General features: G+C 44.8%; 1 protein-coding gene across 7 annotated transcripts in view; it reads left to right on the top strand.

Annotated features, from left to right (window-relative positions):
* LOC139557207 (kazrin-like) overlaps positions 1-23071 on the top strand; it is a 350504-nt gene that overhangs the window by 305857 nt on the left and 21576 nt on the right. For 4 of the 7 annotated variants that reach the window (XM_071371696.1, XM_071371698.1, XM_071371699.1 and 1 more), the window contains 6 exons: positions 1171-1362; positions 10280-10416; positions 10635-10805; positions 12702-12785; positions 17053-17245; positions 22857-22993. In XM_071371696.1, coding sequence (XP_071227797.1) covers positions 1171-1362; positions 10280-10416; positions 10635-10805; positions 12702-12785; positions 17053-17245; positions 22857-22993 — 914 coding nt within the window. The remainder of the gene's footprint in view (positions 1-1170; positions 1363-10279; positions 10417-10634; positions 10806-12701; positions 12786-17052; positions 17246-22856; positions 22994-23071) is intronic. The other 3 variants (XM_071371697.1, XM_071371701.1, XM_071371702.1) reach the window with 1 other exon arrangement.

Genomic DNA, 23071 nt, shown 5'->3' with positions numbered 1-23071 from the left:
ATTTGTGTTTCTTCATCATGTAAGGCATAAGGTTATGTTCTTGGAGATGGCCCAACATCTGAATATTATTATCCTATTGTAAGCTCTCTGCAATGAGCCACACAATAATTTTTAGTCAAGCCACATCTTAACCTTGGTACTCCACTGAAAACGGTTGTTTCCGCTCTTTAGCAAGGCGTATGTAACTGAACCTATGTTTCTCTGCTCAACTTCCCCATTCATTACTGCGTAGTTTCTGTCTCCTGCTGGGATATTGGAGCTGGGAAATGAGAATAGTCTGATTTTGATATTTGGCAGTCGAGATGGGCATGAGCTGTTTTCTCCAGCTTCTCCTGAGCAGGATGACTCGACTCGTTCCTTTTTATAAATTAGTCTCAGTTAAATCCAAGTAGGACTTTTTTCATTGTATGAAAATCGTTCAATGTTTTAGCTGCATATTGGTCAGAGTTTAATCTTAGCACACCTTCTGAAGAACTGTCTTGTTCTCAGTTTGTTTGAATGTAGAAGCATCTATCTAAATACTGTACATAATGACAGTTGAACCTTTGTTCTTCTGTATGCTTTTTTCCAGTCACTTTACCATCTCTGTCCTGTTGATTTCTGTGATGATTTCAGTGGAGCCCTTTCTTGCTATGCCCTTCATTGGCATGATATGAATTTCTCTGTGTTGTTCAACAGCTAACATTCATGCAAAAGGGCAGCAGTTTGCAGTAATATTTACAACAAACAAACTCTCTCTCATTCCGTCCCCCTTTCTACCTCCATCTCTCCGTCCTACCATGTGTTGCTATACAAGAGCAGGGAATAGTTTGAGATACCATTAATTCCAACAACTAACTGTGATATTAAAACTCCCAGTCTCTCTCTTTCCCTCCCTCTCTCCCTCCCTTCTCTGTGTTACAGTACATTTTAGAGTACCATCAATTCCAAATAGAGACCTAACCTCTCTCTCTTTCTCTATCTTTCCCTAGCTCCTTTCCCTGCTCTCTCCTTCCTTCCTATCTGTTTTACAGTACAGTTTAGAGTGGGCCTACCATAATTTTCATAACCAATGCAGGACTAACTATCTCTGTCCCTCCCTCCCTACTTAACAGTACAGTTTAGAGTATCACCATTTCATAACAAATAGATCCCTATTACCTCTCTCTTTCTCCTTGTCTCCCTCCATAGTTTTGTTGCGGGAGGAGGTGGCCCAGCTCCAGGAGGAGGTGCACCTGCTGAGGCAGATGAAGGACATGTTGAGTAAGGACCTGGAGGAGGGCCACGGAGGCTGCTCCGCCGACGTGCTCTCAGCCACCGAGCTCCGCGTGCAGCTGGCCCAGAAGGAGCAGGAGCTAGACCGCGCCAAGGAGGCACTGCAGGGTGAGTAAGCGGGCTGACGGGGGGCTAAACAGTGAAAAGTGTAACGCAGAAGTGGAATAAACAAACGCACCGAGAGATCCAGGACCAAGGTTGCCTAGCCCTGTTGTAGACAACAGTGCAACGGCCCAAACACACATCCCAATATAGAGTGCAGACAGTAACACATCTATTGATCATTTTATTAGGGAAATAACGCTGTCTTATATTATATTCAAAGAACAATTATGATCTCATTCGATATCAAAATAAGCACTTCACAGGTTGTCATGGGATTTTGTGTCTACAACTGTTCGTCGGCAGCGGCCAACACTCTTACACAAAAAGTAATACAATATAGCATAGAATATAATAGCATAGAATACAATAACACAATATGACACTTGTGGCCTCTATAATTAGCTCTGAATAGCTACACACTGGGCACAGAGGTCAATTCAACATCTATTCCACGTTGGTTCAATGTAATTTTGTTGAAATGACGTGGAAATAACGTTGATTGAACTAGTGTGTGCCCAGTGGGCAGCCTCTGAACTTAAATATTTTATGAGTGGTCTGCAATAAAAGCCAAAGCAAACAGACTCCTGCAGGCACTAAGAGCAATCGCAAGTAATGAAAGCTGAATTAAAAGTGGCTTCTGTTATCTTACTGGGTCTAGAGAAGTTAAGCAGGATGGCTTTGCTCTATGATCAAGCTCCCCTGCGTGGGAGAACAAAGGAAATTGCTTGTTGTCATCTCTTAATTAATAGAAGTTTGTTTTCATTGCTCTGGAATAGCTTTCAGCACTGATAGTCAAAGAACTAAAGTGACGTGCGAGTACTTTGTCATCTACCGCACTATAGGCTGGTGCAGGTACTAGGGTAATCAATTCTGAGGCCAGAGTCTGATATGTCCTCCCTATCTTTTTTGGTTGATATCAAAGGGTAAAAGAGAAGCTAGCTACCACTTTAGTTGCCATGACACCCATAGTTGAGCTTGTACATTTTTTGCCCCGCTACTATGACACTCTGTGAGGCCCCGCTGTGACTCGCAAATGTCAAAAACATGACAGACCCGGGTTCAATCCCAGGCTGTATCACAACCGGCCGTGATCGGGAGTCCCATAGGGCGGCGCACAATTGGCCCAGCGTCATCCGGGTTAGGGGAGGGTTTGGCCGGGGGGTCTTTACTTAGCTCATCGCGCTCTAGTGACTCCTTGTGGCGAGCCAGGCTTCTGCAGGCTGACCTCGGTCGCCAGTTGATTGGTGTTTTCTCTGAATTATTGGTGCGGCTGGCTTCCGGGTTAAGCAGGCCAGTATTAAGAAGTGCGGTTTGGCGGGTCATGTTCGGAGGACGCATGACTCGACCTTTGCCTCCCGAGCCTGTTGGGGAGTTGCAATGATGAGACAAGATTGAAATTGGCGAGGAAAAAAAGGGGTAAAATACAATAAAATATGACTCAGAGGCTGATATATAATTTCCCCTGATTACCCCTGGTGATCTTAAGTATGACAAAGTAAACCACATTGTGAGAGTGGTGCCATGATTGAGCTAAAGGTGGGGGTCCATTACTATAACAACTCGTGGCACCCTTGTTACCATCAAAGGATGGACGTCATCTGTGGCTAGCACACACTGACCACACTGTGTCAAGGTCCTACCACTGGAACTGCGGTCTTAGCGTGAGCGTCAATAGCGCTCACAGACTGGTCCCAGATGCAGGAAATGGCATGTTATGTTGAAGCCGTCCCTAGTGGTGTCACTTTCAGCCACGGCCAAGCAGAACGTGGAAACATCTGTTCTCCCCATTTTGGCTCATTTAAATGTTTGTGTTATTGTGCTGTTTGTTTTCCATAAATGCGGGAATGCTTTCTCTCTCTGGTTCGGCATACTTACGAGCAGTAGCAGGAATAATTATAGTGTGTGGGTTTGTTTTGAAAGATGGGAGCTAAACCCAGGAGAGCGGACCTATGTGGCCAAAGCGCTGTCGTCATGTGTACTTAAACTATGGCAACCCTAGAACACTAGGCGCCGTTAAAGGAATAGTAACCTTTTCACACAGGTCATTAGCGGTGTCATGACGCTAGCCCTTTCAGTGAATTGGCTAACAGAGATGTGAACAACCCCCTCCCCCTTTCCTGTTAGGAGGGGAGGTGGAGCAGTTTTATGACTTTACAACCACGTCGTAAATTCCTTGTCTCCCTGACCATGTAGTATGGGAGAGAGAGTGTCACAGTAGAACAAAGGAACTCTCCCACCAAATTCTACTACATCCCAGAATTTGAGAATTGAACAATATTCCTATTTTGGAGAATGTGTAAACAGTCGGTGGAGAAGCCAGCTATGACCCGGTCTGTTTTGTTTCATGTTTGTGACCTCATGAAAGACAATACAGCCACATTACTCTAACTCTGTTTATACAGGTTCCTCAGTTATGAGGCTTGCATCTAATTATTGTATAAAATAAATGAGTAAAGATAACTATTTGTGAAATGATGTAATGTGATGTTAAGCTTTAAAATTAGAATTGTCTCCCATGTAAAGTTTAACTACTCAGTAGCCACTCCCAAGTGAATAGACATTTGTTGGAAATTATGAACCAAACTCTTTTCTACATTTCTATAAAAGCCCCCGTAACAAAGTCACCTAAGTTCCAAATAAAGGGAGGACTTGTCCTCCACGTTGAAAAGGGCTAATTTCAACTATACAGGCCAGGAAACGAGAGAGCTTGCTTCACACGTGAAATGGTATGAACTCTGAAGTATTGATCGCTCAAGAAGAAGTGAGTCCTAGATTCCAGCCTAACAGACTGCAGCTGGAAAGGTTGCACATCTAGTACGAGAACACTGACCGACACGGAAGCATCTTCAGAGTGAGATGAACCTCTTAGGCCACGCGAACCTCTCACACGACGACCCGGAAGATGTCACAAAGGACGATGGCGACATCGACTGGGCAAACCAGAGCCTCACATCACCAGCTCAACTATCGAAGCCAGCTTCATGTAAATACAATACATTGCTTTTCCGAATGAGCGACCGTTAGTGCCATATGTATTTATGTGAGAATAGTTTCCCAGGTCCAATAGAGACCGCTGTTCCTTAGTCTCCCTTCCAAAAAACCCTTCTCTTCTCTCTGAATCTATCGTGTTATAAACAAACTGTTTTTGTTCAGTCCACTAGGGACGGTATTTACTGTATAATGTTATTATGTATTGTATATTCTGTAATTGTTTAATTAGTTAGTAAATAAATAATTGAGCCAATTTGTGTATGGATGATTCATAACTAAAGGCTGGGTTTGTGCAGATAACCAAGAATTGTACAACATTCAGATGACACTGATATTAGGTTAAGAATAATTAATGACTGACTGCTATTGATATAAAAGATCTTTAAGAGTGGATTCGGGAGATAGCCGCTCTATATAAACTAATACTTCCGTGGTTCCCCAGGTTATTAATGAGTTAATTGTTGCATGATTTAATTAAAACGTTAGGTAATCAATTTGATAAAATAGCATGTCATATTAAAGAAGTCAGAGACACGAAAGCAGTTAGCTAGCACTTCTGTTTTCCTTACTGTTACCTGAGTTAGCGAAGTAGCGTAGGCCAACTAGAGGACTCATTAGTTCTTCAAGCTGGGGGACCATTTGGTTTGAAGTACCTTCTGGTGGGAAACAGAAGTGTTCTGGAGAGTATCTTGTCAAATAGAATGATGCTTGACTGCTGCAAATTAAACTGAGGCAGATTGTTGTTTCTGTTTGATTTAACCCAAACTAAATCCTCGCCTGGGGAAAAGAGCCCAAAGTTTTGAGAGCATAAGCTCTTACAGGGACTTTGATTACCTCTCCTAAAGATTGATGTGATACAGGACAACTCTGCGGTTTTGTGTTTGGTTTTGTGTTTATCTGTCGGGATGGAAAATAAGGCTGGAGGGGTGCAGATGAGTGACAGAGATGTGGATGGCACCTTGTTTCTTCTGCTGTTGCATGCCACTAGAGAGGACAGCTTAGAATTGCAGTATATTGTTCCATTGGGTTTTATACAGGGTGCTGTTCCTACCTTAGCTCTGAGTGAGTTAGTTCCCTATGTTTGAAGTTTTGTATCTGAGTAAATTAATTCAAAAGTGGAACAAGGGCACATTCAATCCACCCACCCTCCTTTTCTCAATCACAGATACACTAAGCACTTATCAGCTATCTCCCTCCCTCCTTCCCTCTCTCTCTTTCCCTCTCATTGTGTATCTCTCTAACACAGCCCCATCTCTGTGTGAAGCCCTCTGCTCAGCCCACTCCATGTCGGTCATTGGGCTTTGAACACTGTAATTGCCACCCGCTCATAATTGTAGGTTTGTTGTGATGCCCGTGAATGCTCAAGCTAGCAGGAGTGGGCAGAAGAAGGACAGGGTAAGAAACATACCCAAGTTAGTTAGGTGCAAGGCATAGAGTGGATAGGGCTATATATAGACAATTGCAGCAGAAGGAAACAAGTAAAGGGGGCAGCTTAGACATAGCCTAACCTACCTTGGCAAAAAGTAAGGGCCATTTTAGATCTATTGAACTGAAATGTCCAGTCCAGCTACTGCAGCTGAACGGTTATCATTTCAATGTGTTTAGCAGTCTATCTGAGCCCCTTTTGGGTTGGACAATTTCTCTGCAAACAAGTTGGATGTTTAATTAGCATCAATTATTCAAAGCGTACTTTGTCCATGCTGCCAGTTTTCAATTAGCTATTTCCACAATGGTCAATGACTATCTCTCTGGGATTCCCAGTCAATGCAGTCAGAAATGAAAGCCTCAGACGCCAATGTATCATCAAAGCACAATCTGCCGAGTGCATTTAGTGCTGTTTCACACTACGACATGTTTTGAAAGCTGCACAGCCCCACACTCTGGACCCCTTCCTCAGTAGAATACACACAAACACCACAGAGCAACCCCCAAGAGTCGTCACGCTCTCGTTGGACCACTTCACCCGATCACGTTCAATTAATTACAGTTTTAGAGGCTTTAACAAATGAAGGCTCCTTTCAAAACGACTCCAATTGAATTTGAAAAGTGGAAAACATAAATGCAGTCAGGCTAATGTGCTCCAAACTTCCAAGGATCTTTATGTAATTATTTTTGCTGGCAGCTGTTTCGTCTAAGAGATATTCGAACTGCTTCGTAGTTCAATCTTCAGTCAATTTGTCTCCAGAGAGTTGTATTTTAGGTTCACAGTGCCACCTAGTGGTTGCCTATGGTACCTTTGTCCACCGATCCCCAATCAAGAGAACAACCAATCAGCCGACCAAAATCCATAGAAAAACTCTACAGCGATGGTCCTCTTTAAGGAACTCTTAAAGGTTTCATTAATTGCACCTCAGTATAACGAATTGTGATTGGTGGCTCGCCTCAACAATCAGCTTGGCCCCTCTCCTCATTACCAGGCCTCATATACGCTGCATGGAAAGACAGACCTTACACTAGAGTAATGAGACAGACATAGAGAGGTCTGAAAAGCTAGAATCTGTGAATCGTGGTGTCCATACAGTAGCTGCTGCTAATTGTCTTATTTCGATGAAAAACCACCAGTGCCACATTTGGTCTTAGCTGCTGAATAGATAAAGATAGCAAAGTAACTGTATCAGAAGTTAATTCAATTAAATTTAAATCTCCACTATGGTCGATAAATGGTGGGTGCGTTCAAATTAAAAGTAACACTGCAGTGCCAAGTTGTATGTGGCAGATTCACACAGTACCGACTGAATCGAATAATCAAGTTTGTTGGGTTTTGCAAATTCAGCACAAGCTCAATTTAATTTGAATTATTTTCAACTTTTATCTTTTTATCAAAGTCTCTGCTGCTATTCTGCCCAGATTCCCCCACTGAAATGTCTTTGCTACTGGTCTTCACACTCCCCGGACTAGCAGTTAATGAGGAATGGTTGATCCATTTTTAATGGTTGCCCCCCTGGCTCGCTCGTAAACTACAGGATCTCTGCAGCAGTGAGGGTCAAAGGTCAGCCAGGGGAATTATGTTTTACAGTGACCCCCCCCCCCCCCCCCCATTGTAGTACAATGTAGGGTAATATTTTACAATATGAACATATGATATTATGTACAGGTAACTGCCAAAATAAAGGAAACACCAACATAAAGGGTGTTGTACCACCACGTCGCATATAGTGTACATCGCTTTCATGCTCATTAAACCATTCAGTGACCACTCGTGTGCAGTGAATGGGGCCATTGTCATCCTGGAAGAGACCACTCCCATCAGGATAGAAATTATTCACCATAGGTTGAAGGTGATCACTCAGAATGGCTGTGCATTTATTGGTGTTTACATTGGCCTGTAAGGGGACCTAAACCATGTCAGGAAAATGCACCACACACCATAACAGAGCCGACAGAACCTTCACAGTGGGAAACAAGCACTCGGGCCTGTAGGTTTCTTTTGGCGTGGGCCGCACATGCACACGTCTGCTCGTTGATAACAGGGTGAAGGACGATTAATCTGGCCATATTTATTTTTTCCTCTGCTCAGTTGACCACTGCCTGGGTTGTTTGCACCAATTTACTCGCAAACGTGCATTTGTAGGTGTAATAATGGATTTATGCACTGCAACACGACCATGTATCCCTCTCAGAGTTGCTTGTCTGTTTTGCCTCAAACCAAGACATCACGGTCGAGGAGTATGCGCTATTGATCACAGTTGCCCCTAGTTGATGATGCCTTTCCCTCAGACCTCCATGCCAACATCACCTTAGCCACTGTTACTCGTGAAACATCAGCAAGTTGAGCAGTCTTAGTCACGGAAGCTCCTGCCAAACGTGCCCCAACAATCACCCCTCTTTCAAAGTCACTGAGATCTCTTCTTCTAGCCATGGTAGCCAAAATAATAGGCAACTGTGCCTGCCCAGCATTTTTATACATGACCCTAAGCATGATGGGACCCACTGTGGTTCAGTCACACAGGACGTGGGAGCCTCTCGAGTCACCGAAAGTTCCCACAGGAACATAATGTTCCAAACCACACACACTAATGAATGAAGCCACTATATAGTGAACTGCTTTTGACCAGGGCCAATCGGGCTCAATAGTGCACTACGTAGAGAATAGGGTGCCACAGTATGAAAGAAAGACAGCTGTAATCAAAAATGAGTGTGCAATGTGTGGTCACAAACCACATATGCCTTTATCTCAGCCAATGCTGAGATAGGGTAGAGCGAATGGGGTAGGGTTATGGTCTGTGAAGTGTTTTGCAGGAACCGTGGGTAGATGAGCAAGATTGGTCCGTGTCCCGCTGCTAGTAATGCATTTGTGTTTTTCCAGTGTGTTTTGTTCTCCTTTCACTCCCGCTGTTACCTGGAATGCCCTTGAGCTGATGCACGCACACGTATGTTCACAGGCGCACACACAGGCACACACAGACACACACACGCGTTCATCCATAAACACACTCACACCCACATACGGACATTCACACATACACACACATCGAGGGGAGAGCAGGTGCTGGTTTCATCATAGAGACAGTGTATGAAAAGACATCCGTTCAGTTCGTTTTTTTTGTCCTCCAACTCTACACACAACATTAGCTCCAGGTCTGTTTGCCCGGTTCCCTGGTGGTTTGCCCTGTCTCATCTGATAATGACTTTTGGAGTGGCTGGAGTCTTGGAGAAGCCATCCGTGTCTCTGAGAATGGAAGTCATTAATATGGTTGTCAGTGAAGGTGGCACCCTGGCGGTTTCCTGTCTCACCTGTCCGGCTTAAAGCAGAAGCTCTGGGTCTCTGAACGAACTGAGACAACGCCACATCCCTCCTAATTCTGTCTATTTATGAACGCACCACACATGAACTGTGACAATGAACAGGGCTCTGCCTCTATGGGTTGTAGAGGGAGTTTTTGTTGCCAAATACTTGCCAATACGAGATTTATTTTTTTGCTCTGCCACTTCTTCTCTCAGCTCAAAGGGAGCTTTGATATAATTTCCTGTAGCAGGTGCAGAAAGGAGCGGAGCTTCCTGTCGGCCTGACCAATGAGGGGGATCTCTTTGTTTTTGTGGTCCGGCCAGGTGGCTCAGTCATACAACACGTTGGCATGGTGATTGGTCTCCCGGACTGCGGGTGAACAGAGGGAGTAAAAAGAGGGTGAATCTGTCCTTGTGAAAAGTTGGCGCTGGGTTGATGCGTCCGTCCGAGTGTGTGAGCGACCCCCAGATGCAGTCTGTGAACGTCGCTCAATTGCAGCGTGTGCAATGGAACTTAATTAATGAGACCCAGCTGGAGGCTTGGCTATGTGAGAGATGGGGAGAAAGAGAGATTTTGCCATCTCCCAGCTAAAACCAAAGTCATGAGGTAAATGTGGTTAGATTAAATTGATATAACTTAAGGGAGAATCAAAGAGAAAAGAACAGAGAAACAGAGAGGGAGAGAGTAAGGGTGAAGATGTATGGTTTATCTACGTTGATCCCCACTCTGCAGTATGGCTGGGTTAAGTGACAGAGTGGAAGTCCACCTGTCTGCATCCCTCTCAGGCACTGTAAGATTTAAATGGCAGTTGAGATGAAGAGATTGACATAAAGGTTCATCTCTGATTCACTTTTCCATCAAAAAGCTCCCACTCAGCATTAGACATGCAAGAACAGGCTTATCGAAGGATCTCTATATACTGCTCATTTGTCCCCAACTGAATTTAAAAAGAAGTGCATTGTGCTTTTGTGTACTTTGCCTTTTCTCACAGGTCAACAAATGTGGTACTGTAGTTAGTTTTCACACTGTATATTACTAGTAGTATTAGTAGATATTCAACTCTGCTTTGGAATGGAATAGTCCTTCTGAGACTATCCTAATATGGACACCGTACACCTGTGACAATAATGTTAACAACATAGAACTGAACATAGATCCTCTGTATAGAAACTATGCTAACTGACTCTCTTATTGTCTTCATAGCGATGAAGGCGGACCGGAAGCGTTTGAAGGCGGAGAAAGCAGATCTGGTCAACCAGATGCAGCAGCTCTACGCCACGTTGGAGAGCCGAGAGGAGCAGCTCCGTGACTTCATCCGCAACTACGAACAGCACAGAAAAGTATGACACGTCACACACACACACACACACACAAGGCTTTATTAGCTTTAATTAAGACACAAAGTGCACAAATCATAGAAGTAGTATAATGATTGTCATGAACTTGTTATGTCATTGTAAGTAATTGAAAAGATGAATGAATGTGTGCCCCTCTCCTCTTACTCTCCCCTCTCTCTCCTCCATATCGCCCACTATCCCCCCCTCTCTCTGTCTGTCAGGAGAGTGAGGATGCGGTGAAGGTGCTGGCTAAGGAGAAGGACCTGTTGGAAAGGGAGAAGTGGGACCTACGGCGGCAGACTAAGGAATCTACAGAGCACTCCGGCGCCCTACGCTCCCAACTGGACCTGAAGGAGAACAGGATCAAGGAGCTGGAGGCCGAGCTGGCCATGGTGAGACACACAGACACATACAAGTTGAAGTCGGAGGTTTACATAAACTCAGTTTTTCACAATTCCTGACATTTAATCCTAGTAAAAACCCTGTTTTAGGTCAGTTAGGATCACCACTTTATTTTAAGAATGTGAAATGTCAGAATAATAATAGAGAGTGATTTATTTCAGCTTTTATTTCTTTAATCACATTCCCAGTGGGTCAGAAGTTTACATACACTCAATTACTATTTGGTAGCATTGTCTTTAAATTGTTTAACTTGGGTCAAATGTTTCAGGTAGCCTTCCACAAGCTTCCCACAATAAGTTGGGTGAATTTTGGTCAGGTTTGGTCAGGTAACTGAGTCAGGTTTGTAGGCCTCCTTGCACGCACACACATTTTCAGTTCTGCCCACACATTTTCTATAGGGTTGAGGTCAGGGCTTTGTGATGGCCACTCCAATACCTTGACTTTGTTGTCCTTAAGCCATTCTGCCACAACTTTGGAAGTACTCAGTAGCTCTTTGCTTGACATCATGGGAAAATCAAAAGAAATCAGCCAAGACCTCCGGAAAAAAATTGTAGACCTCTACGAGTCTGGTTCATCCTTGGGAGCAATTTCCAAATGCCTGAAGGTACCACGTACCTTCATTCTTCATTTGGAAGACCCATTTGCGACCAAGCTTTAACTTCCTGACTGATGTCTTGAGATGTTGCTTCAATATATCCGCATAATTTTCCTTCCTCATGAAGCCATCTCTTTTCGTGAAGTGCACCAGTCCCTCCTGCAGCAAAACATCCCCACAACATGATGCTGCTACCCCGTGCTTCACGGATGGGATGGAGTTCTTCGGCTTGCAAGCGTCCCCCTTTTTCCTCCAAAAATAACGCTGGTCATTATGGCCAAACAGTTCTATTTTTGTTTCATCAGACCAGAGGACATTTCTCCAAAAAGTACAATCTTTGTTCCAATGTGCAGTGGCTTCTTCCTTGCTGAGCGGCCTTTCAGGTTATGTCGATATAGGACTCGTTTTACTGTGGATATAGATACTTTTTTACCTGTTTCCTCCAGCATCTTCACAAGGTCCTTTGCTGTTGTTCTGGGATTGATTTGCACTTTTCGCACCAAAGTACGTTCATCTCTAGGAGACAGAGCGCGTCTCCTTCCTGAGCGGTATGACGGTTGCGTGGTCCCATGGTGTTTATACTTGCGTACTATTGTTTGTACAGATGAACGTGGTACCTTCAGGCATTTGGAAATTGCTCCCAAGGATGAACCAGACTTGTAGAGGTCTACAATTTTTTTTCTGAGGTCTTGGCTGATTTCTTTTGATTTTCCCATGATGTCAAGCAAAGAGCTACTGAGTTTGAAGGTAGGCCTTGAAATACATCCACAGGTACACCTCCAATTGACTCAAATGATGTCAATTAGCCTATCAGAAGCTTCTAAAGCCATGACCTCATTTTCTGGAATTTTCCAAGCTGTTTAAATGCACAGTCAACTTAGTGTATGTAAACTTCTGACCCACTGGAATTGTGATACAGTGACTTATAAGTGAAATAATCTGTCTGTTAACAATTGTTGGAAAAATTACTTGTCATGCACAAAGTAGATGTCCTAACCGACTTGCCAAAACTATAGTTTGTGAACAAGAAATTTGTGGAGTGGTTGAAAAACGAGTATTAATGACTCCAACCTAAGTGTATGTAAACTTCCGACTTCAACTGTACATACAGCCTGAAGCACACAGAAGAATACACACACGCTCGAGCCCGTTCAGCAAGTCAGGGTAAGAAACCCAGAGTTTTGCTACATCTGTTGCTGGACCATTACACTCCTTCTACACACACAGAGAAGAGCAGCCCCTCTCAACGTGTGTATGTGTGTGTGTGTGCCCTTCCTGTCTCCTCCCTCAGATAAGTAACAGTGTGACACAGAAAATGGAATACTGGGTGTTTGATCGCCCCGTCGACAGGGAGCCTTCCCCTAGGGTCATGTCGGTAAGAACGGACCCCCTGCTCGCCTCTCTTTGTGACCCCCCCACCCCACCCCACGTCGCTCTATTTCAAAGCGTGCCGCCATTCCCCTGATCTTCTCCCCAGTGTGAAATTCATTTAGGGAGTCCTGGGTTCGAATAGTATTTGAAATCCACCAAATGCTTTAGTTGTGCTTGATGGAGCTAGCCTGGCGCAACAGAAACCATTCGAATAGTCCAGAAAAGAGCCAATCCCGTCCTTCTGGCACTCCACACAGGCTTGTGCAATCAAATACTATTTGAACCCAGCTCTGGTATGCACGTGCATCACTAACCCCCTGGTTGATGCCAATGGTCCGATAACCTCTTGACGGAATGATCCCTATTTGAGTCGATTTGTGAATGATTTGAATGTTCTCAATCTGATTGACCTCTTTTCTTGTTTTCATCTAACTCGGAGTAACTAGAAGGATCATCTGGTGTAGTTGTTAGGGAAGTGCATTGATGAATTAATGAACTAACATCTGAGTTCCACACAAGGGCTCATGGTTTGACCAGGGAAATGCTTAGCACTCTGTCCTAAGGATTGTGAACGGGTAATTTAAGAGGTTGGTGATGTTTTTGGTGGTGATGATGATGAGGGGTTGATGATTATGATCATTCGGATGAGGGTACTACTGTTGCAAAGGAAGGGTATATTACTGGAAACTTTCGAAGCTTACCAGTAAAGTACCAGCCTTTTGGTAACTTTCAAGGATTTATGTCATTTATCACAAGTCATCTAGTGGCTGTTTTGGATCATTTAGATTACCACAGGTGTCTACTTATCTCTGGCCCGCTGTGTGGCCTTATCACATGTAAAGTACACTGAGCAAAAATATCAACAGAACATGTAAGGTGTTGGTCACATGTTTCATGAGCTGAAATAAAAGTTAGCAGAAATGTTTCATACGCACAAAAAAGCTTTTTTCTCTTAAATTTTGTGCGCACATTTGTTTACATCCCTATTAGTGAGCATTTCTCCTTTGCCAAGATAATCCATCCACCTGACAGGTGTGACATATCAAGAAGCTGATTAAACGGCATGATCATTACACAAGTGCACCTTGTGCTGGGGACAATAAATGGCCGCTCTAAAATGTGCAGTTTTGTCACACGACGCAATGCCACAAATGTCTCAGGTTTTGAGGGAGCATACATGATCTGTTGCCAGATAATTCAGTGTTCATTTCTCTACCATAAACCACCTCCTAAGTTGTTTTAGAGAATGTGGCAGTATGTCCAACCAGCCTCACAACCGCAAACCACGTGTAACCACGCCAGCCCAGGACCTCCACATCCGACTTCCTCTTGCATTGGGATCGTCTGCGACCAGCCACCCAGACAGCTGATGAAACTGTGAGTTCGCACAACCTAAGCATTTCTGCACAAACTGTCAGAAACCATCTCACATCTGCGTGCTCGTCGTCCTCACCAGAGTCTTGACCTGACTGCAGTTTGGCGTTGTAACCAAATTCAGTGGGCAAGTGCTCACCTTCAATGGCCACTGGCACACTGGAGAAGTGTTATTTTCACGGATACATCCCGGGTTTCATCTGTGCCGGGCAGATGGCGAGGAGTTTGCTGATGTCAACGTTATGAACAGAGTGCTCCATGGTGGCGTTGGGGTTATGGTATGGGCAGGCATAAACTATAGACAACTAATACAATTCCATTTTATCGATGGCAATTTCAATTCACCAAGATACCGTGACGAGATCCTGAGGCCCATTGTCGTGCCATTCATCCACCGCCATCACCTCATGTTTCAGCATGATAATACACGGCCCCATGTCGCAAGGATCTGTAGACAGTTATTGGAAGCTGAAAATGTCCCAGTTCTTCCATGGCCTGCATACTCACCAGACATGTTTGGGATGCTCCCACTAAGTCCAGCAACTTCGAACAGGCATTGAAGAGGAGTGGGAAAACATTCCACAGGCCACAATCAACAGCCTGATCAACTCTATGCGAAGGAGATGTGTCGTGCTGCATGAGGCAAATGGTGGTCACACCAGATACTGACTGGTTTTCTGATCCACTCCGCAATCTTTTTTTTAAGGTATCTGTGACCAACAGATGCATATCTGTATTCCCACTCATGTGAAATCCATAGATTAGGCCCTAATGAATTTCTTTAAATTGACTGATTTCCTTATATGAACTGTAACTCAGTAAAATCTGTGAAATTGTTGCGTGCTGCATTTGTATTTTTGTTTAGTGTATATACAATAATCAAATAAGATGATTTCAACAAAAATGTATAAACCATTAACTTGGTGTTTAATATTTATTTTACTATGTCAATGTGTTTTGGCACCAAACTGGTGGCAGTTGTGAAAAAAGAAAATAGTTGGAGGAGTTGCAGAGTTAATTGAAAATAATGCCATTGTTGATTAGATGCTTCTTTCAGTAATTAGGCTATTTCCTCTTGAACCATATGGTCTATCCACCAGAAACTCGTGGACAATATGGACACAGATATAAAAAATGTATACTAAATATGAATGACGTTATAAAAGTATAAATTACTTAAATTACCATAGATTGCCATAAATAACCTGTTAATTACCTAAATTACAGAAGATTCCAGTAACTTTGGTAAATTACCATTAGCTTTGCAACCCTAGGGGTGACGAGGATGTTGATGATGATGATGATGATGATGATCTATTTCGCTCTCATGCTCTCTTTCTATTTTCCCCCACATCCCCTCTCTTTCGCCATCTACCCCCACCCCCCCTCTTACTCCCTCTCTCTCACTCCCTCGCTTTCTCGCAATTCAATTTCAATTTAAGGGGCTTCATTGGCATGGGAAACATATGTTTACATTGCCAAAGCAAGTGAAATAGATAATTAACAAAAGTGAAATAAACAATAAAAAATGTACAGTAAACATTACACTTACATAAGTTCCAAAAGAATAAAGACATTTCAAATGTCATATTATGTCTATATACAGTGTTGTAATGTTGTGCAAATAGTTAAAGTAGAAAAGTGAAAATAAATCAACATAAATGTAGGTTGTATTTACAATGGTGTGGTAACAGGTCACACATTTGCTGCTGTGATTGCACACTGTTGTATTTCACCCAATAGATATGGGAGTTTATCAAAATTTGATTTGTTTTTGAATTCTTTATGGGCCTGTGTAATCTGAGGGAAATATGTCTCTAATATGGTCATACATTGGGCAGGAGAATAGGAAGTGCAGCTCAGTTTCCACCTCATTCTGTGGGCAGTGTGCACATGGCCTGTCTTCTTTTGAGAGCCAGGTCTGCCTTCGGCGGCCATTCTCAATAGCAAGGCTATGCTCACTGAGTCTGTACATAGTCAAGGCTTTCCTTAAATTTGGGTCAGTCACAGTGGTCTGGTATTCTTCCACTGTGCACTCTCTGTTTAGGGCCAAATAGCATTCTAGTTTGCTCAGTTTTTTTGTAAATTATTTCCAATGTATCAAGTAATTATCTTTTTGTTTTCTCATGATTTGGTTGGGTCTAATTGTGTTGCTGTCCTGGGGCTCTGTGGGGTCTGTTTGTGTTTGTGAACAGAACCCCAGAACCAGCTTGCTTAGGGGACTCTTCTCCATGTTCATTTCTCTGTAGGTGATGGCTTTGTTATGGAAAGTTTTGGAGTCACTTCCTTTTAGGTGGTTGTAGAATTGAATGGCTCTTTTCTGGATTTTGATAATTAGTGGGTATCGGCCTAATTCTGCTCTGCATGCATTATTTGGTGTTTTACGTTGTACACAGAGGATATTTTTGCAGAATTCTGCATGCAGTCTCTCAATTTGGTGTTTGTCCCATGTCTTTGTCGCTCTCTCACATCCTCTCTTTCTCCCCCACCCCTCTCTACCCCACTCCCTCTCTCTCTTTTTCTCTGTCTGTGTGTTGGCTGTAAGCACTTCTATTCTGTACATCTCTCAGCGTCAGTGAGAGATTTCACACATCAAAGGGGAACACGCGTACGGCTGAATTTTTCATGAAACACAGACAGACGAGAAAGACCAACAGAGACCAAAACCCACACAGCAGTGTCACTATTGTAGTTGGCTGTTTTATATACGTGTGCACACTTGATCGCACCCAAACACACATAAACATTACGAACGTTCACACACACTTGCAAAGAATCGTGAATAGCCATCTTGCTGTAGGAATAGATTGTAAAATTGGCAATGGTAATGCCGCATGGGGCTGATGTTTGTGTGTGTGTGCGTGCGTGTGTGTGTGTGTGTGTGTCTTCCCTCCAAGGCGAAACAGTCCTTAGCGACCCTGACTAAGGATGTGCCCAAGCGCCAGTCTCTAGCCATGCCCACAGAGGCGGTTGTCAACGGCAACAACCAAGAGTGGGTGATGCATGCGGACCTGCCCCTCACCGCAGCCATCCGGCAGAGTCAACAGACACTCTACCACGTCCACACAGGCCACCCCACAGACAGACAAGGTGAGGCACACAAACGCACACACACACACGCATGCACACACACAGACAAAGGATGACACTGGTGGGACTGTTAGCCATGTTTAACTGAGTAAAGAACGTACCATAAGCTCACTCCATGTCGAACATTAAATGTTGGTACCTTTTGGGTGGCTCAAACTGTTGGAGCGTTCTCAAGGAGTGTGTTAGCAATGCAGAGGTCCCGAGTTTGAGCCAGGTATGAGCCTAACCGGGGGAAGTGGTACTCGCTAAGCAAGCAACGTGACGACTGATTTCCTCCTGATGTCACGATGCGTGGTAACTTTTGAACAAGCAAATCTGTATATGCGTCTTACTTTACTATAACCTTTGCCTGATCAAGGTCGGTTAAAATCACATGATGCACACCAGTCACTGGCTTTATCAATAAGTGCATCGAGGACGTCGTCTTATGTGGCAGGACTTGCAAACTATTACAGACTACAAAGGGAAGCACAGCCGCGAGCTGCCCTGTGACACGAGCCTACCAGATGAGCTAAATCACTTCTATGCTTGCTTCGAGGCAAGCAACACTGAGGCATGCATGAGAGCATCAGCTGTTCCGGACGACTGTGTGATCACGCTCTCCGTAGCTGACGTGAGTAAGACCTTTAAACAGGTCAACATTCACAAGGCTGCGGGGCCAGATGGATTACCAGGACGTGTGCTCCGGGCATGTGCTGACCAACTGGCAGGTGTCTTCACTGACATTTTCAACATGTCCCTGATTGAGTCTGTAATACCAATATGTTTCAAGCAGACCACCATAGTCCCTGTGCCCAAGAACATGAAGGCAACCTGCCTAAATGACTACAGACCCGTAGCACTCACGTCCGTAGCCATGAACTGCTTTGAAAGGCTGGTAATGGCTCACATCAACACCATTATCCCAGAAACCCTAGACCCACTCCAATTTGCATACCGCCCAAACAGATCCACAGATGATGCACTCCACACTGCCCTTTCCCACTTGGACAAAAGGAACACCTATGTGAGAAGCTATTCATTGACTACAGCTCAGCGTTCAACACCATAGTACCCTCAAAGCTCATCACTAAGCTAAGGATCCTGGGACTAAACACCTCCCTCTGCAACTGGATCCTGGACTTCCTGACGGGCCTCCCCCAGGTGGTGAGGGTAGGTAGCAACACATCTGCCACGCTGATCCTCAACACTGGAGCCCCCCGGGGGTGCGTGCTCAGTCCCCTCCTGTACTCACTGTTCACCCACGACTGCATGGCCAGGCACAACTCCAACACCATCATTAAGTTTGCAGACGACACAACATTGGTAGGCCTGATCACCGATAATGACGAGACAGCCTATAGGGAGGTGGTCAGAGACCTGGCCGGGTGGTGCCAGAATAACAACCTATCCCTCAACGTAACCAAGACTAAGGAGATGATTGTGGACTACAGGAAAAGGAGGACCGAGCACAACCCCATTCTCATCGACGGGGCTGTAGTGGAGCAGGTTGAGAGCTTCAAGTTCCTTGGTGTCCACATCACCAACAAGCTAGAATGGTCCAAACACACCAAGACAGTCGTGAAGAGGGCACGACAAAGCCTATTCCCCCTCAGGAAACTAAAAAGATTTGGCATGGGTCCTGAGATCCTCAAAAGGTTGTACAGCTGCAACATCGAGAGCATCCTGACTGGTTGCATCACTGCCTGGTACGGCAATTGCTTGGCCTCCGACCGCAAGGCACTACCAGAAGGTAGTGCGTACGGCCCAGTACATCACTGGGGCTAAGCTGTCTGCCATCCAGGACCTCTACACCAGGCGGTGTCAGAGGAAGGCCCTAAAAATTGACCCCAGCCATCCCAGTCATAGACTGTTCTCTCTACTACCGCATGGCAAGCAGTAGTGGAGTGCCAAGTCTAGGACAAAAAGGCTTCTCAACAGTTTTTACCCCCAAGCCATAAGACTCCTGAACTGGTAATCAAATGACTACCCGGACTATTTGCATTGTGTGCCCCTCTTTTACGCTGCTGCTACTCTCTGTTTATCATATATGCACAGTCACTTTAACTATACATTCATGTACATACTACCTCAATTGGGCCGACCAACCAGTGCTCCCGCACATTGGCTAACCAGGCTATCTGCATTGTGTCCCGCCACCCGCCAACCCCTCTTTTACGCTACTGCTACTCTCTGTTCATCATATATGCATAGTCACTTTAACCATATCTCCATGTACATACTACCTCAATCAGCCCGACTAACCGGTGTCTGTATGTAGCCTTGCTACTTTTATAGCCTCACTACTGTATATAGCCTCACTACTGTATATAGCCTCACTACGGTATATAGCCTCACTCACTGTTATTTTTCACTGTCTTTTTTAGTGTTGTTTTTATTCTTTACTTACCTATTGTTCACCTAATATCTTTTTTCAATATTGGTTTAGGTAAGTAAGCATTTCACTGTAAGGTGCCGCCTGCTACCGACCCCCCTCAGCTCCCAGCTGTGCCCTGGACACCATCTGTGAATTGATCGCTCCCCATCTAGCTTCAGAGTTTGTTCTGTTAGGTGACCTAAACTGGGATATGCTTAACACCCCGGCAGTCCTACAATCCAAGCTTGATGCCCTCAATCTCACACAAATCATCAAGGAACCCACCAGGTACAACCCTAAATCCGTAAACATGGGCACCCTAATAGACATTATCCTGACCAACCTGCCCTCCAAATACACCTCTGCTGTCTTCAATCAAGATCTCAGCGATCACTGCCTCATTGCCTGTATCCGCCACGGGTCCGCGGTCAAACGACCACCCCTCATCACTGTCAAACGCTCCCTAAAACACTTCTGCGAGCAGGCCTTTCTAATCGACCTGGCCCGGGTACCCTGGAAGGATATTGACCTCATCCCGTCAGTTGAGGATGCCTGGTCATTCTTTAAAAGTTACTTCCTCACCATATTAGACAAGCATGCTCCGTTCAAAAAATGCAGAACCAAGAACAGATATAGCCCTTGGTTCACTCCAGACCTGACTGCCCTCGACCAGCACAAAAACATCCTGTGGCGAACTGCAATAGCATCGAAGAGCCCCCGCGATATGCAACTGTTCAGGGAAGTCAGGAACCAATACACGCAGTCAGTCAGGAAAGCAAAGGCCAGCTTTTTCAAGCAGAAATTTGCATCCTGTAGCTCTAACTCCAAAAAGTTCTGGGATACTGTAAAGTCCATGGAGAACAAGAGCACCTCCTCCCAGCTGCCCACTGCACTGAGGCTAGGTAACACGGTCACCACCGATAAATCCGTGATAATCGAAGACTTCAACAAGCATTTCTCAATGGCTGGCCATGCCTTCCTCCTGGCGACTCCAACCTTGGCCAACAGCCCCGCCCCCCCCGCTGCTACTCGCCCAAGCCTCCCCAGCTTCTCCTTTACCCAAATCCAGATAGCAGATGTTCTGAAAGAGCTGGAAAACCTGGACCCATACAAATCAGCTGGGCTTGACAATCTGGACCCCCTATTTCTGAAACTGTCCGCCGCCATTGTCGCACCCCCTATTACCAGCCTGTTCAACCTCTCCTTCGTATCATCTGAGATCCCCAAGGATTGGAAAGCTGCCGTGGTCATCCCCCTCTTCAAAGGGGGAGACACCCTGGACCCAAACTGTTACAGACCTATATCCATCCTGCCCTGCCTATCTAAGGTCTTCGAAAGCCAAGTCAACAAACAGATCACTGACCATCTCGAATCCCACCGTACCTTCTCCGCTGTGCAATCCGGTTTCCGAGCCGGTCACGGGTGCACCTCAGCCACGCTCAAGGTACTAAACGATATCATAACCGCCATCGATAAAAGACATTACTGTGCAGCCGTCTTCATCGACCTGGCCAAGGCTTTCGACTCTGTCAATCACCATATTCTTATCGGCAGACTCAGTAGCCTCGGTTTTTCTAATGACTGCCTTGCCTGGTTCACCAACTACTTTGCAGACAGAGTTCAGTGTGTCAAATCGTAGGGCATGTTGTCCGGTCCTCTGGCAGTCTCTATGGGGGTACCACAGGGTTCAATTCTCGGGCCGACTCTTTTCTCTGTATACATCAATGATGTTGCTCTTGCTGCGGGCGATTCCCTGATCCACCTCTACGCAGACGACACCATTCTATATACTTCCGGCCCTTCCTTGGACACTGTGCTATCTAACCTCCAAACGAGCTTCAATGCCATACAACACTCCTTCCGTGGCCTCCAACTGCTCTTAAACGCTAGTAAAACCAAATGCATGCTTTTCAACCGTTCGCTGCCTGCACCCGCACGCCCGACTAGCATCACCACCCTGGACGGTTCCGACCTAGAATATGTGGACATCTATAAGTACCTAGGTGTCTGGCTAGACTGCAAACTCTCCTTCCAGACTCATATCAAACATCTCCAATCCAAAATCAAATCAAGAATCGGCTTTCTATTCCGCAACAAAGCCTCCTTCACTCACGCCGCCAAACTTACCCTAGTAAAACTGACTATCCTACCGATCCTCGACTTCGGCGATGTCATCTACAAAATAGCTTCCAATACTCTACTCAGCAAACTGGATGCAGTTTATCACAGTGCCATTCGTTTTGTTACTAAAGCACCTTATACGACCCACCACTGCGACCTGTATGCCCTAGTCGGCTGGCCCTCGCTACATGTTCGTCGTCAGACCCACTGGCTCCAGGTCATCTACAAGGCTATGCTAGGTAAAGTGCCGCCTTATCTCAGTTCACTGGTCACGATGGCTACACCCACCCGCAGCACGCGCTCCAGCAGGTGTATCTCACTGATCATCCCTAAAGCCAAAACCTCATTTGGACGCCTTTCCTTCCAGTTCTCTGCTGCCTGCGACTGGAACGAATTGCAAAAATCTCTGAAGTTGGAGACTTTTATCTCCCTCAACAACTTTAAAAATCTGCTATCCGAGCAGCTAACCGATCGCTGCAGCTGTACATAGTCCATCTGTAAACTACCCACCCAATTTACCTACCTCACCCCCCATACTGCTTTTATTTATTTACTTTTCTGCTCTTTTGCACACCAGTATCTCTTCTTGCACATGATCATCTGATGATTTATCACTCCAGTGTTAATCTGCTAAATTGTAATTATTCGATTTATTGCCTACCTCATGCCTTTTGCACACATTGTATATAGATTCTCTTTTTTTTTTCTACCATGTTATTGACTTGTTTATTGTTTACTCCATGTGTAACTCTGTGTTGTCTGTTCACACTGCTATGCTTTATCTTGGCCAGGTCGCAGTTGCAAATGAGAACTTGTTCTCAACTAGCCTACCTGGTTAAATAAAGGTGAAATAAAAAATAAAAAAAATAAATAAAAAAAAGGTGACAAATAAACGTTGTCTTCACGTGACAAATAAACTTTGATTTGATGATGTCAAAAGTGTTTACTTGTGATGTCATCAGAAATACTGCTATCTTTGTGACCACAAAACATAGAAATCCATGATGTTCCCATGTGGATATTGGGGTGGTACTGGAGATTAATATGGGGTTGATATTTTTTTAAACATTTACCTTTGTCAACCCATTTACTTGTTTCAAACCTGTTTTTAACATTTCTTCCTTTGCCCACCAGTGGCTGCAGTCAGGGTGAGCCCGTGTCACTCCCGCCAGCCCTCCATAATCTCAGATGCCTCGGCCTTGGAGGGCGACCGCTCATCCACCCCCAGTGACATCAACTCCCCCCGCCACCGGACACACTCCCTCTGTAATGTAAGAGCTGCCCACCCCTTCAAGTAATCAACTCCTTCACAACTCTACTCTAATCCTTATCTCTCCCAATATCTCCAG

The sequence above is a fragment of the Salvelinus alpinus genome, chromosome 28, assembly GCF_045679555.1.
Source record: "Salvelinus alpinus chromosome 28, SLU_Salpinus.1, whole genome shotgun sequence".
In the NCBI taxonomy this organism is placed as follows: Eukaryota; Metazoa; Chordata; class Actinopteri; order Salmoniformes; family Salmonidae; genus Salvelinus; species Salvelinus alpinus.
This window is presented reverse-complemented; position numbering and strand designations above follow the sequence as displayed.